General features: G+C 43.9%; 1 protein-coding gene across 1 annotated transcript in view; it reads left to right on the forward strand.

Annotated features, from left to right (window-relative positions):
• Nucleotides 1–21,024, forward strand: part of adamtsl3 (ADAMTS-like 3) — an 869,253-nt gene that overhangs the window by 591,104 nt on the left and 257,125 nt on the right. The window contains 2 exon segments of the mRNA XM_072468743.1: nucleotides 1,016–1,066; nucleotides 20,059–20,263. Of these exon segments, the coding sequence (XP_072324844.1) occupies nucleotides 1,016–1,066; nucleotides 20,059–20,263 (256 nt within the window).

Here is a 21,024-nt window from a genome sequence, read left to right on the forward strand (position 1 = left end):
TGGCGGAGAGCCCTGATGACAGTGCAGGGGGATGCGCATCGATGTTGGTGTTGTGGCGGGGGGTGCCACAATCCTTGGGTGGGGGGATGGAGCGTGAGCCGGTGCTGGGGCGGTGGGGTCCCGCTATCCGTGAGAGGAGATCCCAATATCCATGGGGGTGGGGGGCCTGATATGTAATTTTGGAATCAAAAGGACTCCCTGATCTCAGAATCACGACACTGCTGCAGTGTTTCAGCCTCGTCAATTGGCTGCAGGATCTTCACCAGCATTTTGAAATTGTAGAGTGCTGTTTAATCAGGAATAATTTACGAAACAAGTTGGAATATATTGGGGTGACTGTAGGGTCTTTCTGGATGGATTAATTAAAAGTAAAACTTAGCTTGTTCATAGATAACTATCCGTGAATTGATAAATATCTAAAATATAAAACATTGTGCATTCCTGGTGCATTGTATAATGGCTCAGTGTGTCCTCTGATACTCTGGAAACATTGCTCCTATGTGCCAGCACGGCTCATTTTGCCTTCTGTTATCACCTCCCCAATATCAAATATTTACTTTCCCAGCTATAGTCCGCAATTTTCCGGCTGTTTCAGTCGGCAGGATGTTCCAGTCCTGCCGTTGGCGACCCATCCCTCTCCCCACCGCAGACTTCCCAGCAGCGGAGGATGCAAATAATGTGAAAACCCGTTGACAGCGCCAGAACCCGAGGATTCCGCTGACGACCAATGGTGGACTGCTTTCAGCACTGCAAAAAACATCGTGGGGGCGGTGGGGGGGGGGGGGGGGGGGGGGCGGCAGGGCAGAGGGGGGGGGGGGGGGCGGGTGGAGAGCAGGAAACTCCACCCATTGTATGCAGGTGCGAATGGCAGAAAGGACTTTTCGCACAGTGTGTACTGCCATACAGTCAAGCCTTTGCTTTTGTATTTGATTGAAAAATGTATTTTTAAAACGTTTAAAATATGTGTATGAATATTAGAATTTATTTTACCAAAATTAACTTGTGTCTCCTATAGTGACGGCTTCAAGCAACTTGCAATTTATGATCATTTTCAGCCACTTCCTCGGTAGGTATAACTCCATGCTGTACACTGAGTTAATGTAATTATCAAATTACAGTCTACCAGACACTGTAAATACTATGGAGCTGTCAACGAACAATTTGCAGGACTAGTTTATTTTAGGTCCAAAACAAACAACAACTTCTTATTCAGTAATATTTATTGGAGAATATTTTGAAGGTATAGTTTTGCCTATCGATTATTGACACCGTTACTTACTGTGAAATCATTCTTTGAAATGACTTACTTGCAGTGTATCACATCAGTAATTTTTCCAGTCATATTCTCTCCTTTCTTTCCTTGTTTCACTGGGTCGCAAATCAACCATGGATAAGGTGGGTAAATTGCTGCTGAATCTCCATTAGAACGATAGGCCGAAGGGCCTCTTGCTGTGTTGGAAAACTCTATGACTCTGGCCTTGATCCAGCAAATCCCGTAATGACCACTAAATCCCACAAGCGGCCAAAAATAGGATTTATATCGGCAAGATCTCAGTTTGAGATCTTCCCCAGCCCTCTCCGATGGCATGGTTAGGCCCTTTCTGGATGTGAATCTGACAGCTACTTTGAAATAAATTAACATATCATTAAAACGTTTGACGCTGTAGAATCCACCTGCAAAGTATTCCCCACCTACCCCCCTCCGCCCCAAGGTGTGACTTCATGTTGGCGCGAATCAGTACTAATTTTCATAAACAAAATTCAGCCGTGATGACCATCCTGGGGGCTCGGAGGTGCCTCTAGTCCCCGGGGACTGAGGGACATGCCTGGTCATTGCCCCCTAGGCACTACCCCCCTGCCAATGGGCGCTGCTGGGGTACCGGCAGGGGGAGTTACCCATCTCCATTGGGGGGTTTCCCCCTTCTACGTAGGTGTGGGGGTATGGGGGCTCCCCTTATCCATTCCGAAGGGGGTCGGGACGTGTGGTGTTGAGGGTTGATCATATTACCCGTCGGAGGGGTCCCAATGTCCCTGGAGAATGGGGAGGGCCATGTCCGTGAGGGGGAGCGCTTAAATTTAACTTTGAGATCAGAGCGCCCTTTAAAACTGACACCTCAATCATCTCAGATTCCCGGGTTTAGGCTCCCCGTTCCCCCAAACTGGCTTTGTAATCCTCACCAGCACTTTGAAATTGTAGAGAGCTGTTTAATCAGGCATTAAAAGGCATGTGTGAAGCCGGTGAGTTTCACATAGCCTTTCTCGCCTGAACCTGCACTCTGTGCAATATTGGAAAGATTGCAGCCCTGGACTCTAACCCTCTGAATAAGGCTACCAGGAGATACATCATTTGAGTTCCCCTTTTTTCACCTTGCTCACTCTTGTCAGTTTTGACTTATCATATTTCAGGTTTCTGAAATGACAGTTTCTTTGGGCAGACTATTGGGACAACTCCTGCCAGCAGGGTTTTCCGTTCCTGCCAACCTCAACGGACTTTTCAGCAGCTTGCTGCATTTTCCGGCTCCCATCCCAGGACATATCGGGACTGTAAAATTCCGCTCTTAATCCCTTTCTTCATTACTGCTTTCATGGTTCGATCTCACTTGCAGTACAGCTCCTAGAAATGCCCTTGTGTGGTCTCTGGTGCACTGCACTGAGCCACTAAATCAGTTTTGTTCATTTCCCTGCGCTGTCCATGGGACGAAAGACCACAAGGCCCACCTCCTGGTTTCAAGCATTAGTGCGGTAAGCCTGGTGTTTGCACTGAGATACAGCCTCAAATCATAATTCATCGTTCCCATTGTTATATTTGTTCACCAGAACATAACGATCTTAGCCTTGAGTCTGCCATTGTGGATTTTCCAGAAATTCAGCAAGCCTCTTTGGGATTTAAGGATATTTAGTTATTGTTGCACCAGAGGTGTTCAAATCATAAAGGATTTTGACTGGCTGGATAAGGAGAAATTGTCTCCACTGGTAGAGGGGCAACAGCCAGAGGATATAGTTGGCAGGATAGCCAGAAGTGATATGTGGAAACCATTTGTTTTAGTTTATGCCGTGAGTTGTTATGATCTGAATGAAAGCGTGAAGTAAGCAGAGTCAATAGTAACTTTCAAAAGATAATTGGATAAATAGTTGAAGGGGAAATTTTCTCTGGCCCATGGGGAAAGTGCAAGTGAGTGAGACTAATTTTCACGAGCTAGCAGAGGCTCGATGGGCCGAGTGGCCACGTTCTGTGCTGCATCGTTCTAGGCTTCTGAAAGCCAATTTTCCTCCTGGATCCTGGGATGTTTTACAAGGTGCACTGCCAACACTGGCTGTTCAACATGTTGCTAAACAACCTCGCAGCATCATGGTAACCCACAGTCAGATCTTGTTCATGATGTGGAGATGCCGGCGTTGGACTGGGGTGAGCACAGTACGAAGTCTTACAACACCAGGTTAAAGTCCAACAGGTTTGTTTCGATGTCACTAGCTTTCGGAGCGCTGACGTATTGGACCTCTTCATTCACCTGAGGAAGGAGCAGCGCTCCGAAAGCTAGTGACATCGAAACAAACCTGTTGGACTTTAACCTGGTGTTGTAAGACTTCGTACTGAGATCTTGTTCAGTTCGTTCTGCAGGGTGCAACTATTCATCCAAACCTTGGCCAGTAAATTCATTGGAGCCGATCCTCTCCTTCACTGTAATTGCGGCAGAAAGCCAATTTGAATACATAAACTGTATTTCCGATACACATTTCACCAATTTCCTGCAATGGAGCAGCTTCAAGAAATGTCTCAGCCCGATGTTTTTGTAGCTATTACAACAATGTTTAAGAAGGGTACCTAAAGAATTTAAACAATGAAGTGGAAAGGTTTGCTGAATGGTGTGCTAAATCAATTAGCTCTGTATTAGGTAGTGTATGTTATATTTTAGAGTAGCATTAGGTTGAAGCTTTGTTCCATAACCCCAAATATTGAGCAGAAAATTGTGGCATTGGAATTGCAATTTTACGTTGTGCATTTTTGTGGTTTGGAAATATCCCTACTGTTTGTATCATAAGGATTGAGTTGTTTTCAGGATTCGCAGTGGATTACTCACCCAAGTTACTTCCAATTGCCTGCAATTTAAGACATTATTTTTGCATGAACCAGGCATAGACTCTCGGCTTCTCATGATCAGCCATAATCACATTGAGGGTGTTAAGCTCAGCAGGCTAAATTGCCGACTCCCGCTCCTAGGTCATGTGTTCTAGGGAGGAGATGCTCTGGCTGATTTTGCAATCCAGCTCTTGGCCTGTAACATTGTAGGTAGCAGATGAGGAACATATCAGCCATGATAGAATGGTGGAGCAGACTCGATGGGCTGAATGGCCTAATTCTGCTCCTATATCTTATGAACTTATGAATTCTTGTGGGACTCTGGTGCTAGCTTCAGCAATACCAGAAGCTCAATTAAGGTAGTTGTGTCCTGTAAAGAAGATACTGGTAACAGTTAGATAAACCAGTGGAATGCAATTTTCACTGCTATATTCTACAGATCCACAATTAGACTGCCTAATATTAAGGTGGAAATCTTTGTTGGCATAAGAAAATCACCAAGAAATGCAGCAGGGCATTGAGAAGAAACTCCTTTATGTACAAATGTGGAACTCACAACCACAAAGAGCGGTTGTTATGAATAGTCTAGATGTTTTAATGGGAATTTAGAAAAGCACACGGAGGAGAAGGGAATAGATGGTTATGATGGTGGATTTAGACGAGACAAGAGGGAAGGAAGCTTGTGTGGAGCGTAAACGCCAGCACAGAGCGAGTGACCTGTTGGTGCACTGGATACCGAATATAGTCATAAGACTAATATGTAACTTCCCTAGAAGCTATGGTTTGAACAAGTTCTGACAATGTGTGAAGGCAAAGGCTCTACAAGGTAGCTTATTTAACATGATACGGAACACCCGATACTTGAGAAAATTGGTTCTCCTAAATTGCAGAATGTTCCAATTTAGCCTGTAGGTCATGTGTTAATGAAGCAACCACCAACAGATTATATTGGAGTCGACTGAGTGATGTTTATGAGGCTCACGTTCCAGGTCACTGAGATTAATTTGTTTTTGAAATCAATTTGACCAAACTAGCCTCCTGATGACTTTGATTGATCGAATTGATTTATTGATGGCCTTGTTTATAAATGGACCCCAATACACAGATGGGTTGATTGTATCTCATTTTATGGTATTCATTTGGCCACAACAATAGTGACTACACTTTAAGAGCACCTCACTAGCACAAACATGTGGAAGCCATCCTATAAATGCAAGTTATTTGTCTTTCCTTTCTCTCATATTTTGCAATGGAGGGCTACACTCATCCAATTGTAATATAAAGGTCTCAGTGGAATAGCTTGAAATTTGTACATGCTGTATTTGTTAAGTGCTGAATAAAGCATTATATTGTATTTTAATCTTACAAAAGGTCAGGAGGAGGAAATCTATTTTAATCTGCATTAGATATTAGATGAGAAGAAACATTGCATTGTTAAGTCTAATGGCATCTGCTATCGAATAGCAAAGTCGCTGAACATTTTCTTTTCACACAATTAACTTGAATAGTTTACTTTGTGCCAATCCAACTTCTTCTGATGCAACTCAAAGGGAAATTTAATTGCATTATTTCAGCAGGCAACATGATATCTGAAAAGCAATGCATTTAAAAAAAAATAATATTTTACGAGATGTGGACTTCGCTGGCTAGACCAGCATTTATTGCCCATCCCTAATTGCTCTTGAGAAAGTGATGGTGAGCTACCTTCTTGAACCGCTGCAGTCCATGTGGTACAGGTACACCCATGGTGCTCGCTCCATGGGAGGGGGTTCTAGGATTTGAACCCAGCGACAGTGAAGGGACAGCAATATATCTCCAAGTCAGGATGTTGTACGACTCGGAGGGAAACTTCGAGTTGGTGGTGTTCCCATGTATCTGCTGCCCTTGTCCTTCTATATGATAGTGATCATGGATTTGGACGGTGTTGCCTCAGGGGCCTTGGTGATTTTCTGCTTGATGCTACCTGCTGTTGTGTTGTCCCAAGATGTCTGAAGTACTCAGGAGAAAGAGGCTAGCAGCCCTGCCCCAGTTGACCACAGCCATGCTAATGAGGGAGTCAAAGGCATTCCTGGGCCACCAACCTCATCTTCCCTATTGATTCCTGGTTAGACAGCCATTTTGAGGGGCACTCATAAGAAATGGGTCTTGAACCTCTCCAGTTAGAGCAAAGATCCCAGACAAAATGTAAACCCCTTCTTCCCATAACGAATGGGACCCAACTCCAGCATCTATAGTGGCGAAACAAAGCAGTTTTAGCAATTCATTATATGTTAGAAAGGAATTTGATTCTGGTCTTAAGCAGATTACTGAGACTGTATTTTGGGAAAATATTGTGATGTGAAAATGATTTCTGTTTTACTATCCTTGATTCTTAACCTAAATTTCCTCTTGCATGAATTCCAATCATTCAAATTTTTAGATTCTAATTTTTAAAAAATATCTCTGTTTTTTGGATCCTTATACCTTCCTTGTTAAACTGCTGTTTAGGACTTTCTACCTTCTCCATGTAGGTACCAACGACTTGGGTAGAATTAGGAAAGAGGCTCTGCTTAAGGAGTATGAGGAAAGCACGGGGGATTAGTTGCGCAGTTGACTGGATGGCTGGTTTACGATGCGGAGCGGTGCCAACTGTGCGCGGGTTCAATTCCTGTACCGGCTAAGGTTATGCCTTCTCAACCGTGATCCTCGCCTGACCTGTGGTGACCTTCAGGTTAAATCACCGCCGGTCAGATCTGAAAGGGGAGAGCAGCCTATTGTCCTTGGAACTATGGTGACTTTCAAGAAGTATGAGCAGACAAGCGTTAAATTATAAAGACAAACCTCAAAGGTAATACTATCGAGATTATTACCTAAGCCACGAGCAATTTGGCACAGGGAAAATTAGATTAGAGAGTTAAATGCATGGCTGAATGATTGGTGTGGGAGAAATGGGTTTTGATTCATGGAACACTGACAGCAGTACTGGGAAAAGTGAAAGCTGTAACATTGGGAGGAGGTTCTCAAGAATGACCCCTGGGATGAAGAGCTTGTCGTATGAGGAATGGTTGAGAACTCTGGGTCTGTACTCATTGGAGTTTAGAAGGATGAGGGGGGACCTTATTGAAACTTAAAAAAAAAAATTTAGAGTACCCAATTCATTTTTTCCAATTAAGGGGCAATTTAGTTTGGCCAATCCACCTACTCTGCACATCTTTGGATTGTGGGGACGAAATCCACGTAAACATGGGGAGAATGTGCAAACTCCACACGGACAGTGACCCAGAGCCAGGATCGAACCTCGGACCTCAGCGCCGTGAGGCAGCATTGCTATCCACAGCTCCACCGTGCTGCCCATTCTTATTGAAACTTAACAGATTACTGCGAGGCCTGGATAGAGTGGACGTGGAGAGGATATTTCCACTTGTGGGAAAAACTAGAACCAGAGATCACAACCTCAAACTAAAGAGACAATCCTTTAAAAAAGAGATAAGGAGGAATTTCTTCAGCCATAAGTTGGTGAATCTGTGGAACTCTTTGCCGTAGAAGGCTGTGGAGGCCAAATCACTGGGTGTCTTTAAAACAGAGATAGATAGGTTCTTGATTAATAAGGAGATCAGGGGTTATGGGAAGAAGGCAGGAGAATGGGGATGAGAAAAATATCAGCCATGATTGAATGGCAGAGCAGACTTGATAGGCCGAGTGGCCTAATTCTGCTCCTATGTCTTATGGTCTTATGGGATGAGACCTGAACTCAGCTGGGACCAGGTGAAAGGGGGGAGAAATGTAAAACAATTATAATCACCAGGGAAAGTGGACTGAGGAAATTATTAGAATTAAAGGTTGACAAGTCCCCAGGTCCTGATGGTCTCCATTCCAGGGCCGTAAAAGAAGTGGCTGCTGAGATAGTAGATGCATTGGCTTTATTTTACCAAAATTTCCTAGATCTTGGAAGTATTTCATCGGATTAGAAAATAGCGATTATAAGTCCTCTATTTGGAGTCAGAAAGCTGAGAACTATAGAAATTTTAGAAAACCTTAATGAAATCAGGGAGAGTCAACATGGTTTTCTGAATGGGAGGTCTCACTTGACTAATTTATTACAGTTCTTTGGGGAAGTAACAAGCAACATGGATATAAAAGAGAACCTGCAGCTTTGGTGGATTATATTCACTGGAATTTAGAAGGATGAGGTGGGGTCTCATAGAAACCTCTAAAATGCCCAATTTTCCCCCGACGCCCAATTATCCATCCCATCCGGGCCTCGCGGGTCAGAGAATCTAGCACAAGCTGTCTGCAAAGGGTTAGAGATCGGTTAAATCAATGGGCTAAAGCTTGGCAGATGGAATATAATGTGGGAACATGTGACCCTGTCCACTTTGGCAGGCAGAATTGAAAAGTAACATGTTATCTAAATGGAGAGAGATTGCGCGACTCTGAGGCACCGGTGGACCTGGATGACCTGGTCCATGAATCGCAAAAGGTACGCAGGTACAACGAGTGATTAGGAGAGCAAATTAAATGTTGTCATTCATTGCATAGAGAATGGAATATAAAACGAGGGAAGTTTTGCTACCATTGGTGAGACCACATCTGGAATGTTCTCCTTATTTAATACCTGAGGAAAGAGCTGTGTTCCGAAAGCTAGTGATTCGAAACAAACCTGTTAGACTTTAATCTGGTGCTGTAAGACTTCTTACTGTTACTCAATAAAGACTAGAATTCAATCAGAAGCTGTGCAGAGATGGATTACTCAGCTGATTCCTCGGATGAAGCAGTTATGAGGAACAATTGGACAGGCAACTGTGCTTTCAATGGCGTAGGCCCTAATCTTTGGATCTCCACTTCTTCCTCTCTCTCTCTCTCTTTCTGCTCCTTGAATATGCTTCTTGAAACCACCCCCTTATGACCACCTGTCCTCGTATCTCCTCCTGTAGCTTAGTGTCAAATTTTGTTTGGTAACTGTGAAGGGTTTTGGTGCTACTTAAATACAAGTTGTTGGTGTTGATCACTCCTGTATTGTTGGCTGTGAAGTAGGTCACTAGTTTATAAGCAGGGAACTATTTATGCTGATTCACATTGCAAGCTGGAGTGCCTGGATTCATTTCACAGCTTTGACTATCTGTGCTTGAACTGGAACTGTTATCAAATAGAAGACCACCTGTTTCATCCAGGTTACAGGTAAAACACGAAACAGCAGACCTAATAAAAATGAAGCCAGACCTACTGAGTTTTTCCAGCATTTTCTGTTTTTATTTCAGATGAGGTTGACATGCCCAATTCAAGGAAGGACATTTTGGTAGGGATTGCAAAAGGAAAGCGTTAGTCCCAGAGACCGGACATGCAAGGTTTTCAACCTCCCAGAATTATACAGTTCTTTGGAATCAAAGACTCATCCTTTGAATGCAAATGAAATAGTAATCTGGCAAAAGAAATACAGGTGATAGGAGCAGAATTCTTTTCAGTTAGTGAGAAGTTAAGTCCTGGAATGCACTGCCTGAGAGTGTGTCAGGGGCAAGTTCCATCGAAGCATTCAAAAGGGAACTCGACTGTTATTTGAAATGGAAGAATGTGAAATGAAAATCGCTTATTGTCACAAGTAGGCTTCAAATGAAGTTACTGTGAAAAGCCCCTAGTCGCCACATTCCGGCGCCTGTTCGGGGAGGCTGTTACGGGAATTGAACCGTGCTGCTGGCCTGCCTTGGTCTGCTTTCAAAGCCAGCGATTTAGCCCTGTGCTAAACAGCCCACAGCCCTGTGCTAAACAGCCCACAGCTAAACAGAATGTGCAGGGTTATTGAGAGAAGGCGGGGGAATGGTACTAAGCAAATTGCTCATTTGGAGAGCCGGCGCAGACACAATGGGCCGAATGGCTGTGGTGTAACAATTCTGTGACTCAGCTAACCAACCCAGTCATTATATTGATGAAGGTCATGGGACTCTGCATAGCACCTCTCTGCTCTTTAGTCAAGGGCTTATACAATACTGTGGCACCAGATTTTGGGATAATACACATTTACTGTCAACTGATTTCAATATCTGTTTTTGGTCCTACAGGCTATAGATAAGAGAAGATACAGAAATAGATAAATATATAATTAAGGTACACTTTCCGCATTATGAAGAGTAAGGAAGAATAGCATGATGGATATAATGTCACTCTCACCAAGATTTTTATTTTGTAAAGTGTAGCAGAATGCAATTTGACACATAGTGTTTCACAATGTTGATTTGTGTGTCTGTTTGTGTTTAGGTTTTCATTAGTGGTTTGAATGTGGCAGCTCGCTCTCTAACACTCTATGCCAGTTACTAGGTGCTGACAACCTTGTTATAAAAATGGTCAACGGGAAATCAAATTTAAATCCTTTCAGTTGCTGCTCACAATTTTCTTTCAGTTAGTTTCTTTGTTGTTTTTTTAAAACCAACCTCCACTGTTCCAGTAAATCAGTCTCATTCAGCACAATCCTGCCTCTAATTTCATTAATTGTTTTTATTTCCTTTTACGGTTTTGTTGTGGCCTGTCTGGTTTTTTTTTGAGTGTTTGGAGGAGTGGAGTGGGTTACTAATGGGCAGCCTTAGGGCACAGATGGCTTCCAATCTTACTCGCATGTTGCAGCTGCCTGAGATGTTTTGGACGTTTATGATTTCACCGGTCTAATTTAAATGGTGCTCACCCCATATGTGATTTATTGAGCAGATATTTTTGAAATCATTTAACATGAAATCAAGTGATGATTTTCTGACCGTAAAGTTCAACATTCCTCAATGTTTTTTGTACTCAAAGTTGGATCACTATCCAGGCTGATTTGCTGTCCAATCATTTCTTCACTTGTTAAAGTGAAAGCCTAATTTCAGATTAAGACACAGCAGTAGAACTATTGATATGTGGACACAGTAAAACTTTATGAATAACTCGGTATTACGCAGGATGGAATTATTATAGAGCAACAGAGGTTTACAACACGGAAGGAGGCCATTTGGCTCCTCACGTCCTTGTCAGTCGACAACTATGAAATGAAATGAAATGAAAATCGCTTATTGTCACAAGTAGGCTTCAAATGAAGTTATGTGAAAAGCCCCTAGTCGCCACATTCCGGCACCTATTCGGGGAGGCTGGTACGGGAATTGAACCGTGCTGCTGGCCATCCCTTTAAAAGCCAGCTCTTTAGCCCTGTGCTAAACCAGCCCCAACGAGCCATCTGGTTTCATCCCATTTCCCACCCTCAGTCCATAGCTCTGTCGATTACGGTGCTTATTGTGCCTCTCTAAGTACTTTTTAAATATTATGTGGATTCTTCATCTCCACCACCCTTTCAGGCAGCACTCCCGAACACCCCAACCCTCTGGGTGAATGAATTTCCTCTTGAAACCCTTTTAAACCTCCCACCTCTTAGCCTGAATTGATTTCCTGACTACGGGCGAAGGAGAAAGGGGCCTTCCTATCCATTTGATCGTCGTCTTCAGTTCTCTGCCCAATGCCAGTTTTGACCCACAATATCACGACTTCCATCCAAGGCAGCCCCCAAAACCACCAAACCCAGAAAGGGGATCGTACCCCATGCAGTTGGCACCAATCTGATCCACACCGTGCACCTTTCCTGCTCCACCCTACCACCCCCATCACCCCCATCACCCCACCCCCCCTCCAAGGAATCTGAGTTTCTGTGGTAACATTTACTTTTACATGCATGTTGTAGCCCGGGGCTCTGAACAGTGATGGTCAATGCTCCAGTTTTCTTTCCATCACTTAGGGTTGACCAGGAATCTCTCCTGCAATTGGCATATGTTGGAAGGATTTCCAAGTTGATGCTCAATTTGTTTGGCCATGCTATGAAGGCACTTTCCCTGACCATCAGGTCATGAGTAGGGCTTTACCCAAAGCTTAGAGGCTGGGACACTACCCACTGCATCACAAGACCTCCGCACTCTATCTCGATCACTCAATTTTATATACTTCAATTAGGTCTCCCTCGGCATCCTCTGTTCCAAATTAAAAAGCCTCAGCTTATCCAAACATCTCTCTTAACTAAAGCTCTCCAGCCAAGGGTTCTCTAGTGCAATCACATCATTCCTGTAGTGACCAGAATGCATACAGTACTCCCAGTAGTGGCCAACTACCTGTGGGTGGCACAGTGGCCAGCACTACTGCCTCACAGTTCCAAAGACGTGGGTTCGATTCTGGCCTCGGGTGACTGTCTGTGTGGAGTTTCCACACTCTCCCAGTGTCTGCATGGGTTTCCTCTGGGTGCTCCGGTTTCCTCCCATGGTCCAAAGATGTACAGGTTAGATGGTTAGGTGGATTGGCCATGCTAAATTGTCCCTCAGTGTCCAAAGGCTAGGTGGAGTTATGGGAATAGGGCAGGGAGTGGACCTAGGTGGGGTGCTCTTTGGAGGGTCGGTGGAGACTTCATAGGCCGAATGGCCTCCTTCTGTGCTGTAGGGATTCTATGATTCTAACTAGTGTTTTATTCCGATCTAGCATAATCTCCTCGTACTTATATTCTATGCCAACTAATAAAGGCAAGTCTCCCATGTGTCTTCTTGACCACCTTATCCATTGTCCTGCCATCTTCAGGAATCTGTGGACATGCAATACAAGGTCTCTCTGTTTCTCTGCACTCCTCAGTATCCTACCATTTGCTGTCTATTCCCTTGTCTTGTTAGTCTTCCCCAAATACATGACCTAATATGACAGCTTCTGCTGTCTGCTTCCCCAGGATAATGTCCTCCTCACCTCAACAGAAGAATTGATTTGCTTATTTCCACATGTATTATTTGCAGTATTTCCCTTCTGGGGGTCATGTGGTGCAGTGGGTAACGCACCTGCCTCTGAGCCAGCAGCTCCATTTCAAGTCCCACTCCAGGAAGGTCCAGGAAGGTGCTCTCATAAAGTGGCTAAACAGGTTTTGAGGATTTTTGCTTTCAAAGTTGCCCAAATAATTATAGTGTCAGAGAGTTTTTACAGCACAGACAGAGGCCCTTCGGCCCATCATGTCTGTGCTGGCCATCAAGCATATATCTATTCTAATCCCATTTTCCAGCACTTGGCACATAGTCTTGAATGCTATGGCATGCCAAGTGGTCATATTAAATCTTTGAGAGTTCCTGTCTCAGCCATCCTTTCAGGCAGTGAGTTCCATATTCCAACCACCCTCGAAGTGAAAAAGTGATTCCTCACAGTCCCTCTAAACCTCCTGCCACTTACCTTAATTCTATTCCTCCTGGGTATTGTCACCATAGAAAGCATCCTATCGGGCGGCATCACAGCCTGGTATGGCAACTGCTCGGCCCAGGACCGCAAGAAACTTCAGAGAGTCGTGAACACCGCCCAGTCCATCACACAAACCTGCCTCCCATCGATTGACTCCATCTACACCTCCCGCTGCCTGGGGAAAGCGGGCAGCATAATCAAAGATCCCTCCCACCCGGCTTACTCACTCTTCCAACTTCTTCCATCAGGCAGGAGATACAGAAGTCTGAGAACACGCACGAACAGATTCAAAAACAGCCTCTTCCCCACTGTCACCAGACTCCTAAATGACCCTCTTATGGACTGACCTCATTAACACTACACCCTGTATGCTTCATCCGATGCCGGTGCTTATGTAGTTACATTGTATATGTTGTGTTGCCCTATTATGTATTTTCTTTTATTCCCTTTTCTTCTCATGTACTTAATGATCTGTTGAGCTGCTCGCAGAAAAATACTTTTCACTGTACCTCGGTACACGTGACAATAAACAAATCCAATCCAATCGAATCCAATATTGACCTTTCCACTAACGGGAAAAATTCCTTCCTATCCATCCTATCTATGACCCTCATAATTTATACACTTCAATCAAGTCCCCACCTCAGTCTTCCCTGTCCCAAGGAAAATAATCCAGTCTCTCTTGGTAGCTGAAACACTCCAGCCCAGGCAACATCCTGATGAATCACCTCTGCACCCTCGGTAGTGTTATCACTTCCTTACCGTCATGTGAAACTGCACATAGCACTCTAGCTGTCAGTGTTTTATGCAGCTCCCTCATAACCACCCTGCTCTTATATTCTGTGCTTCCGCTAATAAAGGCAATATCCCTTCTTAACAACCTTATCTACCTGTCCTGCTCTCTTCAGGGATCTATGCACATGCACACCAAAGTACCTCTGATCATCTGTACTTCCTCGGGTCCTACCATTCATTGTATATTCCCTTGGCTTGTTAGTCCTCCCAAAATGCATTACCTCACACTTTTCTGGGTTGAAATCCTATTTGCCATTGTTCTGCTCATCTGAGCAGCCTGTCTATATTGGCCCCATCCTGTAACCAAAGCCTTTCCTCATTTTTACCATGCCACCTGTTTTTGTGTCACCTGTGAACTTACTGATCATACCTCCTACATTCATGTCGAGATCATAAAATGTATGCCACAAACAGCAAAGGACCCAGCACTGATCCCTACGCTACACCACTGCACACAGGCTTCCAGTCACAAAAACAATCTTGAACCATCACCCTCTGCCTCCTGCCACGAAGCCAATTTTGGATCCAATTTGCTAAATTGCCCAGTCCCCCATGAGAGACCCAGTCAAAAGCTTTACTGAATTCCATGTAGACTACATCAACTGCATTGCCCTCCTCTACACATCTAGTCACCTCCTTGAAAAATTGAATCAAATTTGTAAAAGATGATCTCCCTTTGACAAAGCCATGCTGTCTATTCTTGATTGATCCTTGCCTCCCCAAGTGGAGATTAATTCTGTCCCTCAGAATTTTTTCCAGTAGTTTCCCTACCACTGAAGTTAGATTCACTGGCCTATAATTTTCTGGTTTATCCCTACCACTCTTCTTGAATAATGATACTACAATAGTTGTCCTCCAATCCTCTGGCACCATTTCTGTGACCAGAGAAGATTTGAAAATTATTGTCAGAGCCTCTGCAACCTCCTCCCTGGCCTCCCACAGCCTAGGATATATCTCATATGGGCCTGGAGATTTATCCGTGTTTAAGCCCACTAAAAGTTAATACCTCCTCCCTCTCGATGTTAATTTGTTCAGGTACATCACAGTTCCCATCGCAGATTTGTATACCTACAATATCCTTCTCCTTCGTGATCACAGATGCAAAGTATTCATTTAAAACCTCACCTATATTTTCTGGCTCCACACAAATATTGCCATGTTGGTTCCTGGTGGCCCTACGCTTTCCTTAGTCATCCTCTTGCCCTTAATATATTTATAAAACACCTTGGGATTATCCTTTATTTTACCTGCTCATGCTTTATCATGTCCCTCCTTCGCTCTCTTAATTTCTTTTTTAAGTAAACCCCTGCACTTTGTTTTTAAAAAAATGTTTTTATTGAGTTTTATGCATGATATACTAACAAATGTACACACAGAAAAAAAATGAATTTCATAATACGTAGCAGAAAAGGGGGGCTTTCTCCCCCCCCTTTTATACAAAACAAGGGTGGAAGGGGCACCTGGGTGTTGCCCCTGATGTCACTTACATCTCTTGGTCGATTTTTTTTTGTTCATTTGCCTCAGCCTACGGACATCTGTCGTTCCTTCTTCCTGCTCTTCCTTTCTCTCTTTCGCCTTGCTGCGCTTGTTGTGGTCGTTGTCGTTTCCTGCGCTTTCCTCCCCATTTATGTTCCCACCTCTTTCCTCCCTTCTGACTCCCCTCTGTTATTCTCCTTCCCTCGTCCTCCCTCCCTGCTCCCCCACCCCCTTCCCCTCCCACTCCCTTCTTCTCTGCTACTCCCATTTCTTTCCTGCTGGGTTTGGCTCCCCCCCCCCCCCCCCCCCCCCCAACCACCTCTCTCCCTTCCCTCCCTTCTATCATGTCCTGGCTATTTCCCCCTGGCTGTTGCCTACTTGTTTGTTTGTTTGTTGGCCACAAACAGGTCCCGGAACAGTCGGGCGAATGCCTCCCATATTTTGAGGAAGCCATCCTCCGACCCAGGGATAGTGAATTTGATTTTCTCCATTCTGAGAAATCTCGATAGGTCGGACAACCAGTCTGCAGCTTTAGGTGGTGCTGATGACCGCCAGCCGAGCAGGATTCTACAGCGGGCGATCAGGGAGGCAAAGGCAGGGGCATCAGTCCTCCTCCCCATGTAGAGATCAGGCTGATCTGATACCCCGAAAACCGCCACTTTCAGGCATGGCTTCACCCTCATCCTCACCACTTTGGACATTGCCTCGAAGAAGGCTGACCCCCTGCACGTTCTATACTGCTGTAGGGTAGCCACTGTTTTGAGGCCCCAGAATCTGCCATAAGCCTCCCTTTCTTTGATTATCTAACGCTGGATAGCCCTTGACATCCAGAGTTCTCTGGATTTGTTGCTCCCATCCTTCACCTTTACGGGAACATGTTGGCCCTGTACTTCCTCTCTTTACTTTTTGAATGAATCCCACTGCTCTGATAGATTTTCCTACAAGTAGCTGCTCTCAGTCGACTTTTGCCAGATCCTGTTTTGGCCTCCCCCAATTCAGAAACTTTATTTCTGGCCCATCTTTGCCCCTTTCCATAACTATCTTAAATTCTACTGAGTTATGGTCGCTGTCACCAAAATGCTCTCCCACTGAAACTTCTACTAGATACCAGGCTTCATTCCCTGGTATGGGCTACCGGGACTTGATGGTCTGAGTTATAAGGCGAGGCTGGATAGGCTGGGAATTTTTTCCTTGGAGCGTAGGAGGCTTAGGGATGATCTTATAGAGGTCTATAAAATAATAAGGGCATCGATAAGGTAGATAGTCGACATCTTTTCCCAAAGGTAGAGGAATCTAGAACCAGAGGGCATAGGTTTAAGGTGAGAGGAGAGAGATACAAAAGTGATGAGGGGGGAAATGTCTTCACACAGAGGATGGTGAGCATCTGGAACGGGCTACCAGAAGCAGTGGTAGAGGCGGGTACAATTTTGTCCTTTAAAAAGCAATTAGACAGTTCCATGGGCAGGGTGGGTATAGAGGGATATGGGCCGAATGCGGGCAAGTGGGACTAGCTTAATGATAGAAACTGCGCGGCATGGACCAGCTGGGCCGATGGGCCTGTTTCCATGCTGTAAACATCTGTGACTCTATGACCCTATTCCCTAAAACTAGGCCCAGCACCATCCCCTCTCTTGTGGGATGTTCTACGTATTGGCATAAAAAGCTCTCCTGGATGTATTTTAAGAATTCCACCTCCTCTAAGTCTTTCACATTTTGACTATCCCAGTTAATATTGGGGAAGTTCAATTCCCTGACTATTATTATCATATTATTTTTACATTTCTCTGAGATCTGCCTACATATCTGCCCTTCTATCTCTCCCTGACTGTTTGGGGGCATATAGTACAATCTCAGAAATGTAATTGCCCCTCTTTTGTTTCCAAGTTCATTTGATGAGCCTTCTAAAATATCATCCCTCCTCACTGCAGTAATTGAATCCTTGATCAATATTGTGACAGCATCTCCTCTTTTACACTCCCCCTGCCTTGCCTGAAGATTCCACACCCCGGAATATTGAGCTGCCAGTCCTACCCCTCCCTCAACCATGTTTCTGTGATAATTTCATATTCCCATGTGTTAATCAACATCCGCAATTCATCTGCCTTACTTGCAAGACTCCTTGCATTAAAAGCAGTCCTATCAATGCTGGGGCGGCAGGGTGGCATAGTGGTTAGCACTGCTGCCTCACAGTTCCAGGGTCCCGGGGTCAATTCCAGCTTCGGGTGACTGTCTATGTTTGCACCTTCTCCCCCTGTCTGCGTGGGTTTCCTCCGGGTGTTCTGGTTTCTCCCACAGTCCAAAGATGTGCAGGTTAGGTGGATTGGCCATGATTTATTGCCCCTTAGTGTCCAAAAGATAAGGTGGGGTTATGGGGATAGTGTGGAGGCGTGGGCTTAAGCAGGGTGCTCTTTCCAAGGATGGGTGCAGACTCGATGGGCCGAATAGCCTCCTTCGACACTGTAAATTCTATGATCCAGCCTTTGCCGTACTACTCCATTGTGCCTTACCCTGTCTATAACCAATCTGTCTTCCAGACTGACTTGGTTTTTCTTCTATATTTGGCTGTGCATCCACCTACTCTCCCCGTAAGGATTTAGCCCGCTTCCGGTTCAGGTGCAATGCATTGAATGGGCATTTTAATTGGTGCTGGTTAGGTTACGAGTCCGAATTGTACTAATCTGCTGGGAAGCAATCTGCTGCTTTATGCAAATAAATGCATTAAGCAAGTGGATTCTGTGTACAAAGGAAATAATTGTTCAATGCTGTCTACAAAGGTGCAAGTTAAAGATCTGTAATCCATAGAACTCAAAGTAGGAAATAATTAGTGACATTGAAACAAGACTATCTAAATAAAAAGCATGCTGAGTATTGTCCAAAAATTACCTTGAGCAAATTTATGATACCGATTGTATAATTACTTGGGTCACATTTATTTCCTCAGCCATTAAGACTGAGGTGTTAACCTGCTTATTTTGCAGAGAGGAATTTGGTGCAAATGCACTTGGATATTTCTCATTGCCAGTGTGGTGTCTGCTCATTTGAAAAATGAGTGCGGAATAAGTTTGTTCAGAATAATTAAAGGCTTGTGAAGTGTGGTTACTGATGTAATGGAGACAACAAGGCAATCAATTTGTTCAGTGAGGTCTTGCACACGGCAATATAAGCATTGAGCAGGTAATTTGTTTGTAGGCGATGAGGAGTGTTTTGCAGCCATCAGACAGAGGAATTGCAGTCTACAATTTTGGTCCATTATATGCAAATCAAAGAATCACCTTTAAAAAAAAAAAGAAATCTTTGGGTCCAACTAATTTTTCTTCTCTGCTTTAAAAAGGTCATTTGTTAACAGGCTAAGTGCGGCAGCCAGCAGGACAGGGAAATCTGGAACACAGGTTTTATAAGCACTGCTATCAGTATCGCTATGATTGGCCTACAGAAGGATATGATTATGTTAGTTTTCCCTGACTGCGAAGTTAAGATTCCAGATGTTCCTTGGCATCCCAAATAGTGTCCAAACAGAAAATTAACCAGAAACATGCCCCACAGTGGCAGACACATTCAAATGGCAGGAGTCCTGCAGCTGAAACTCAAACCATATGGTTACTGAGGCAGCTGCTCTGCTACCCGTTTTACTGCTACTTTAACCAACAGGCACCCTCATTATCACAAGTTACGGACATTTCGGATATCTCCAATAATTCCTTTCTGGATTTGCACTGTGCTCCATAGGTAGAACTCACTTGTAATTTAATAAGTTTTGTTACATAACTGATTGACGGTGGTGCAATGGTATTGTCACTGGACTAGAAATCTGGAGGCCCAGGCTTATGCTCTTGTACCCGAACCTGCACATCCCTAGATGCTCAAGGACAATTTATTATGGACAATCCACCTAACCTGCACATCTTTGGACTGTGGGAGGAAACCGGAGCACTCGGAGGAAACACACGTAGACACGGGGAGAATGTGCAAACTCCACACAGTCACCCAAGGTTGGAATTGAAACTGGGTCCCTGGCGCTGTGAGGCACCAGTGCTAACCACTGTGCCGTCATGACGTCATTGGTTGCAGTCCAGTCTGTGTTTAGAGCAAGATGCTGGATATTCTAACAGTTGCACCAGATTTGGGGATGAAGTAAAAAACTGGACAGGATCAGAGATAGAACTACAACAGTAACATGCATTCCCTTACTTGTACTCCCATTGGACAAGATGGCTTGCTGGGGACAGCATCTTTGAAGGAATCTTAAAGTAACAAGGCATCTTTTTGTGAGTTGGTTGCTTTACAAATATCTTTAAGTATCAGTAAACGTTTAACAGGTCAGTTGTGTGATGTATTACCTTAGTGAATCTGCTGTAACATAGCATGTCTTCTGCATTCAAGCTCCCCGGTTCGGTAGTGAACATCATAAACATCAGAAAATGTACTCCAGGATTTCCCTCCCAATGGGCAATATCAGGGGAGATCTTTGAATGCGTGCAAATTTATTCAATGATGTTTATCGGACTGCTTTTTTGTTTTACCAGTTGGGAAAGCAACCCTTGGACTGCATGCTCAGTTTTCTGTGGAGGTGGAATACAAACCCGAAGTGTTCCCTGTGTTGAAGAGAACATGTATGGTGAAATTATTCCAGTGGAAGAGTGGAAGTGTATGTACGCTTATGAACCTGCAGGAATTCAAAACTGCAACCTTTTTGACTGCCCAAAATGGATTGCCATGGAATGGTCACCAGTAAGATATATATATTTTTAAGCTCTTTACTCGATAATTTTGTTGGCTATAATCAGTTATCCCTGTGTAAACTAAATCTTTTAAGATTATATGCCAGTAATCCCTCACATGTTTCTCTGCCAGTGTTAAAGCTCTCCAATGGTAAAACCTGAGCTGAATAATGCAAACCAATGCTTCACCATTTTGATAAGCACAGTGTCAGAAATGAATGAGAGAAATATCATTATTAAATTTATATGTGTGTATGGGTGTGACTAAATTATTTAGACTGAAGACAGTTAGGCTAAAAGATTACAAACATCAAAACGGAGTTAGGTATGAAAGCAAGTGTTTTGAACTTGAAATTGAGCAGGGCTAAGATGGGAACAGTGAGCAGCATCAATGAAAGTTTACATTAGGAAGATAAGGGAAGTGGCTTGAAGGTAATTATAGTATTTCAAAAGGAACATGTACAATTGGAGGAGACCATAAATGAAACAAAGCAAAGTATTAAAGCTTATGTTTACCCAAAAGTAATGGCCATAAAAAGTACAATGTAAGACTTGTAAATTCTGAGAAAAGGAATGACGAAAGGAAGGTAAAACAGTAGAGTTCAAGATGAAAGAGAAAAAACATATTTAAAGAGAGATGGAAGACTGTATCAGTAGGTATGGTTATCAAATCCTGAAGTAGTGTGTGCTGGAAACAGATCTGCAAAGAAACAGCGGACACTGCCCTCAGAGAAAAGTGTTTGTATCAGCAAGATTCTGGAGACAGACTTT

Source organism: Scyliorhinus torazame, chromosome 12 (assembly GCF_047496885.1).
Source record: "Scyliorhinus torazame isolate Kashiwa2021f chromosome 12, sScyTor2.1, whole genome shotgun sequence".
Lineage (NCBI taxonomy): Eukaryota > Metazoa > Chordata > Chondrichthyes > Carcharhiniformes > Scyliorhinidae > Scyliorhinus > Scyliorhinus torazame.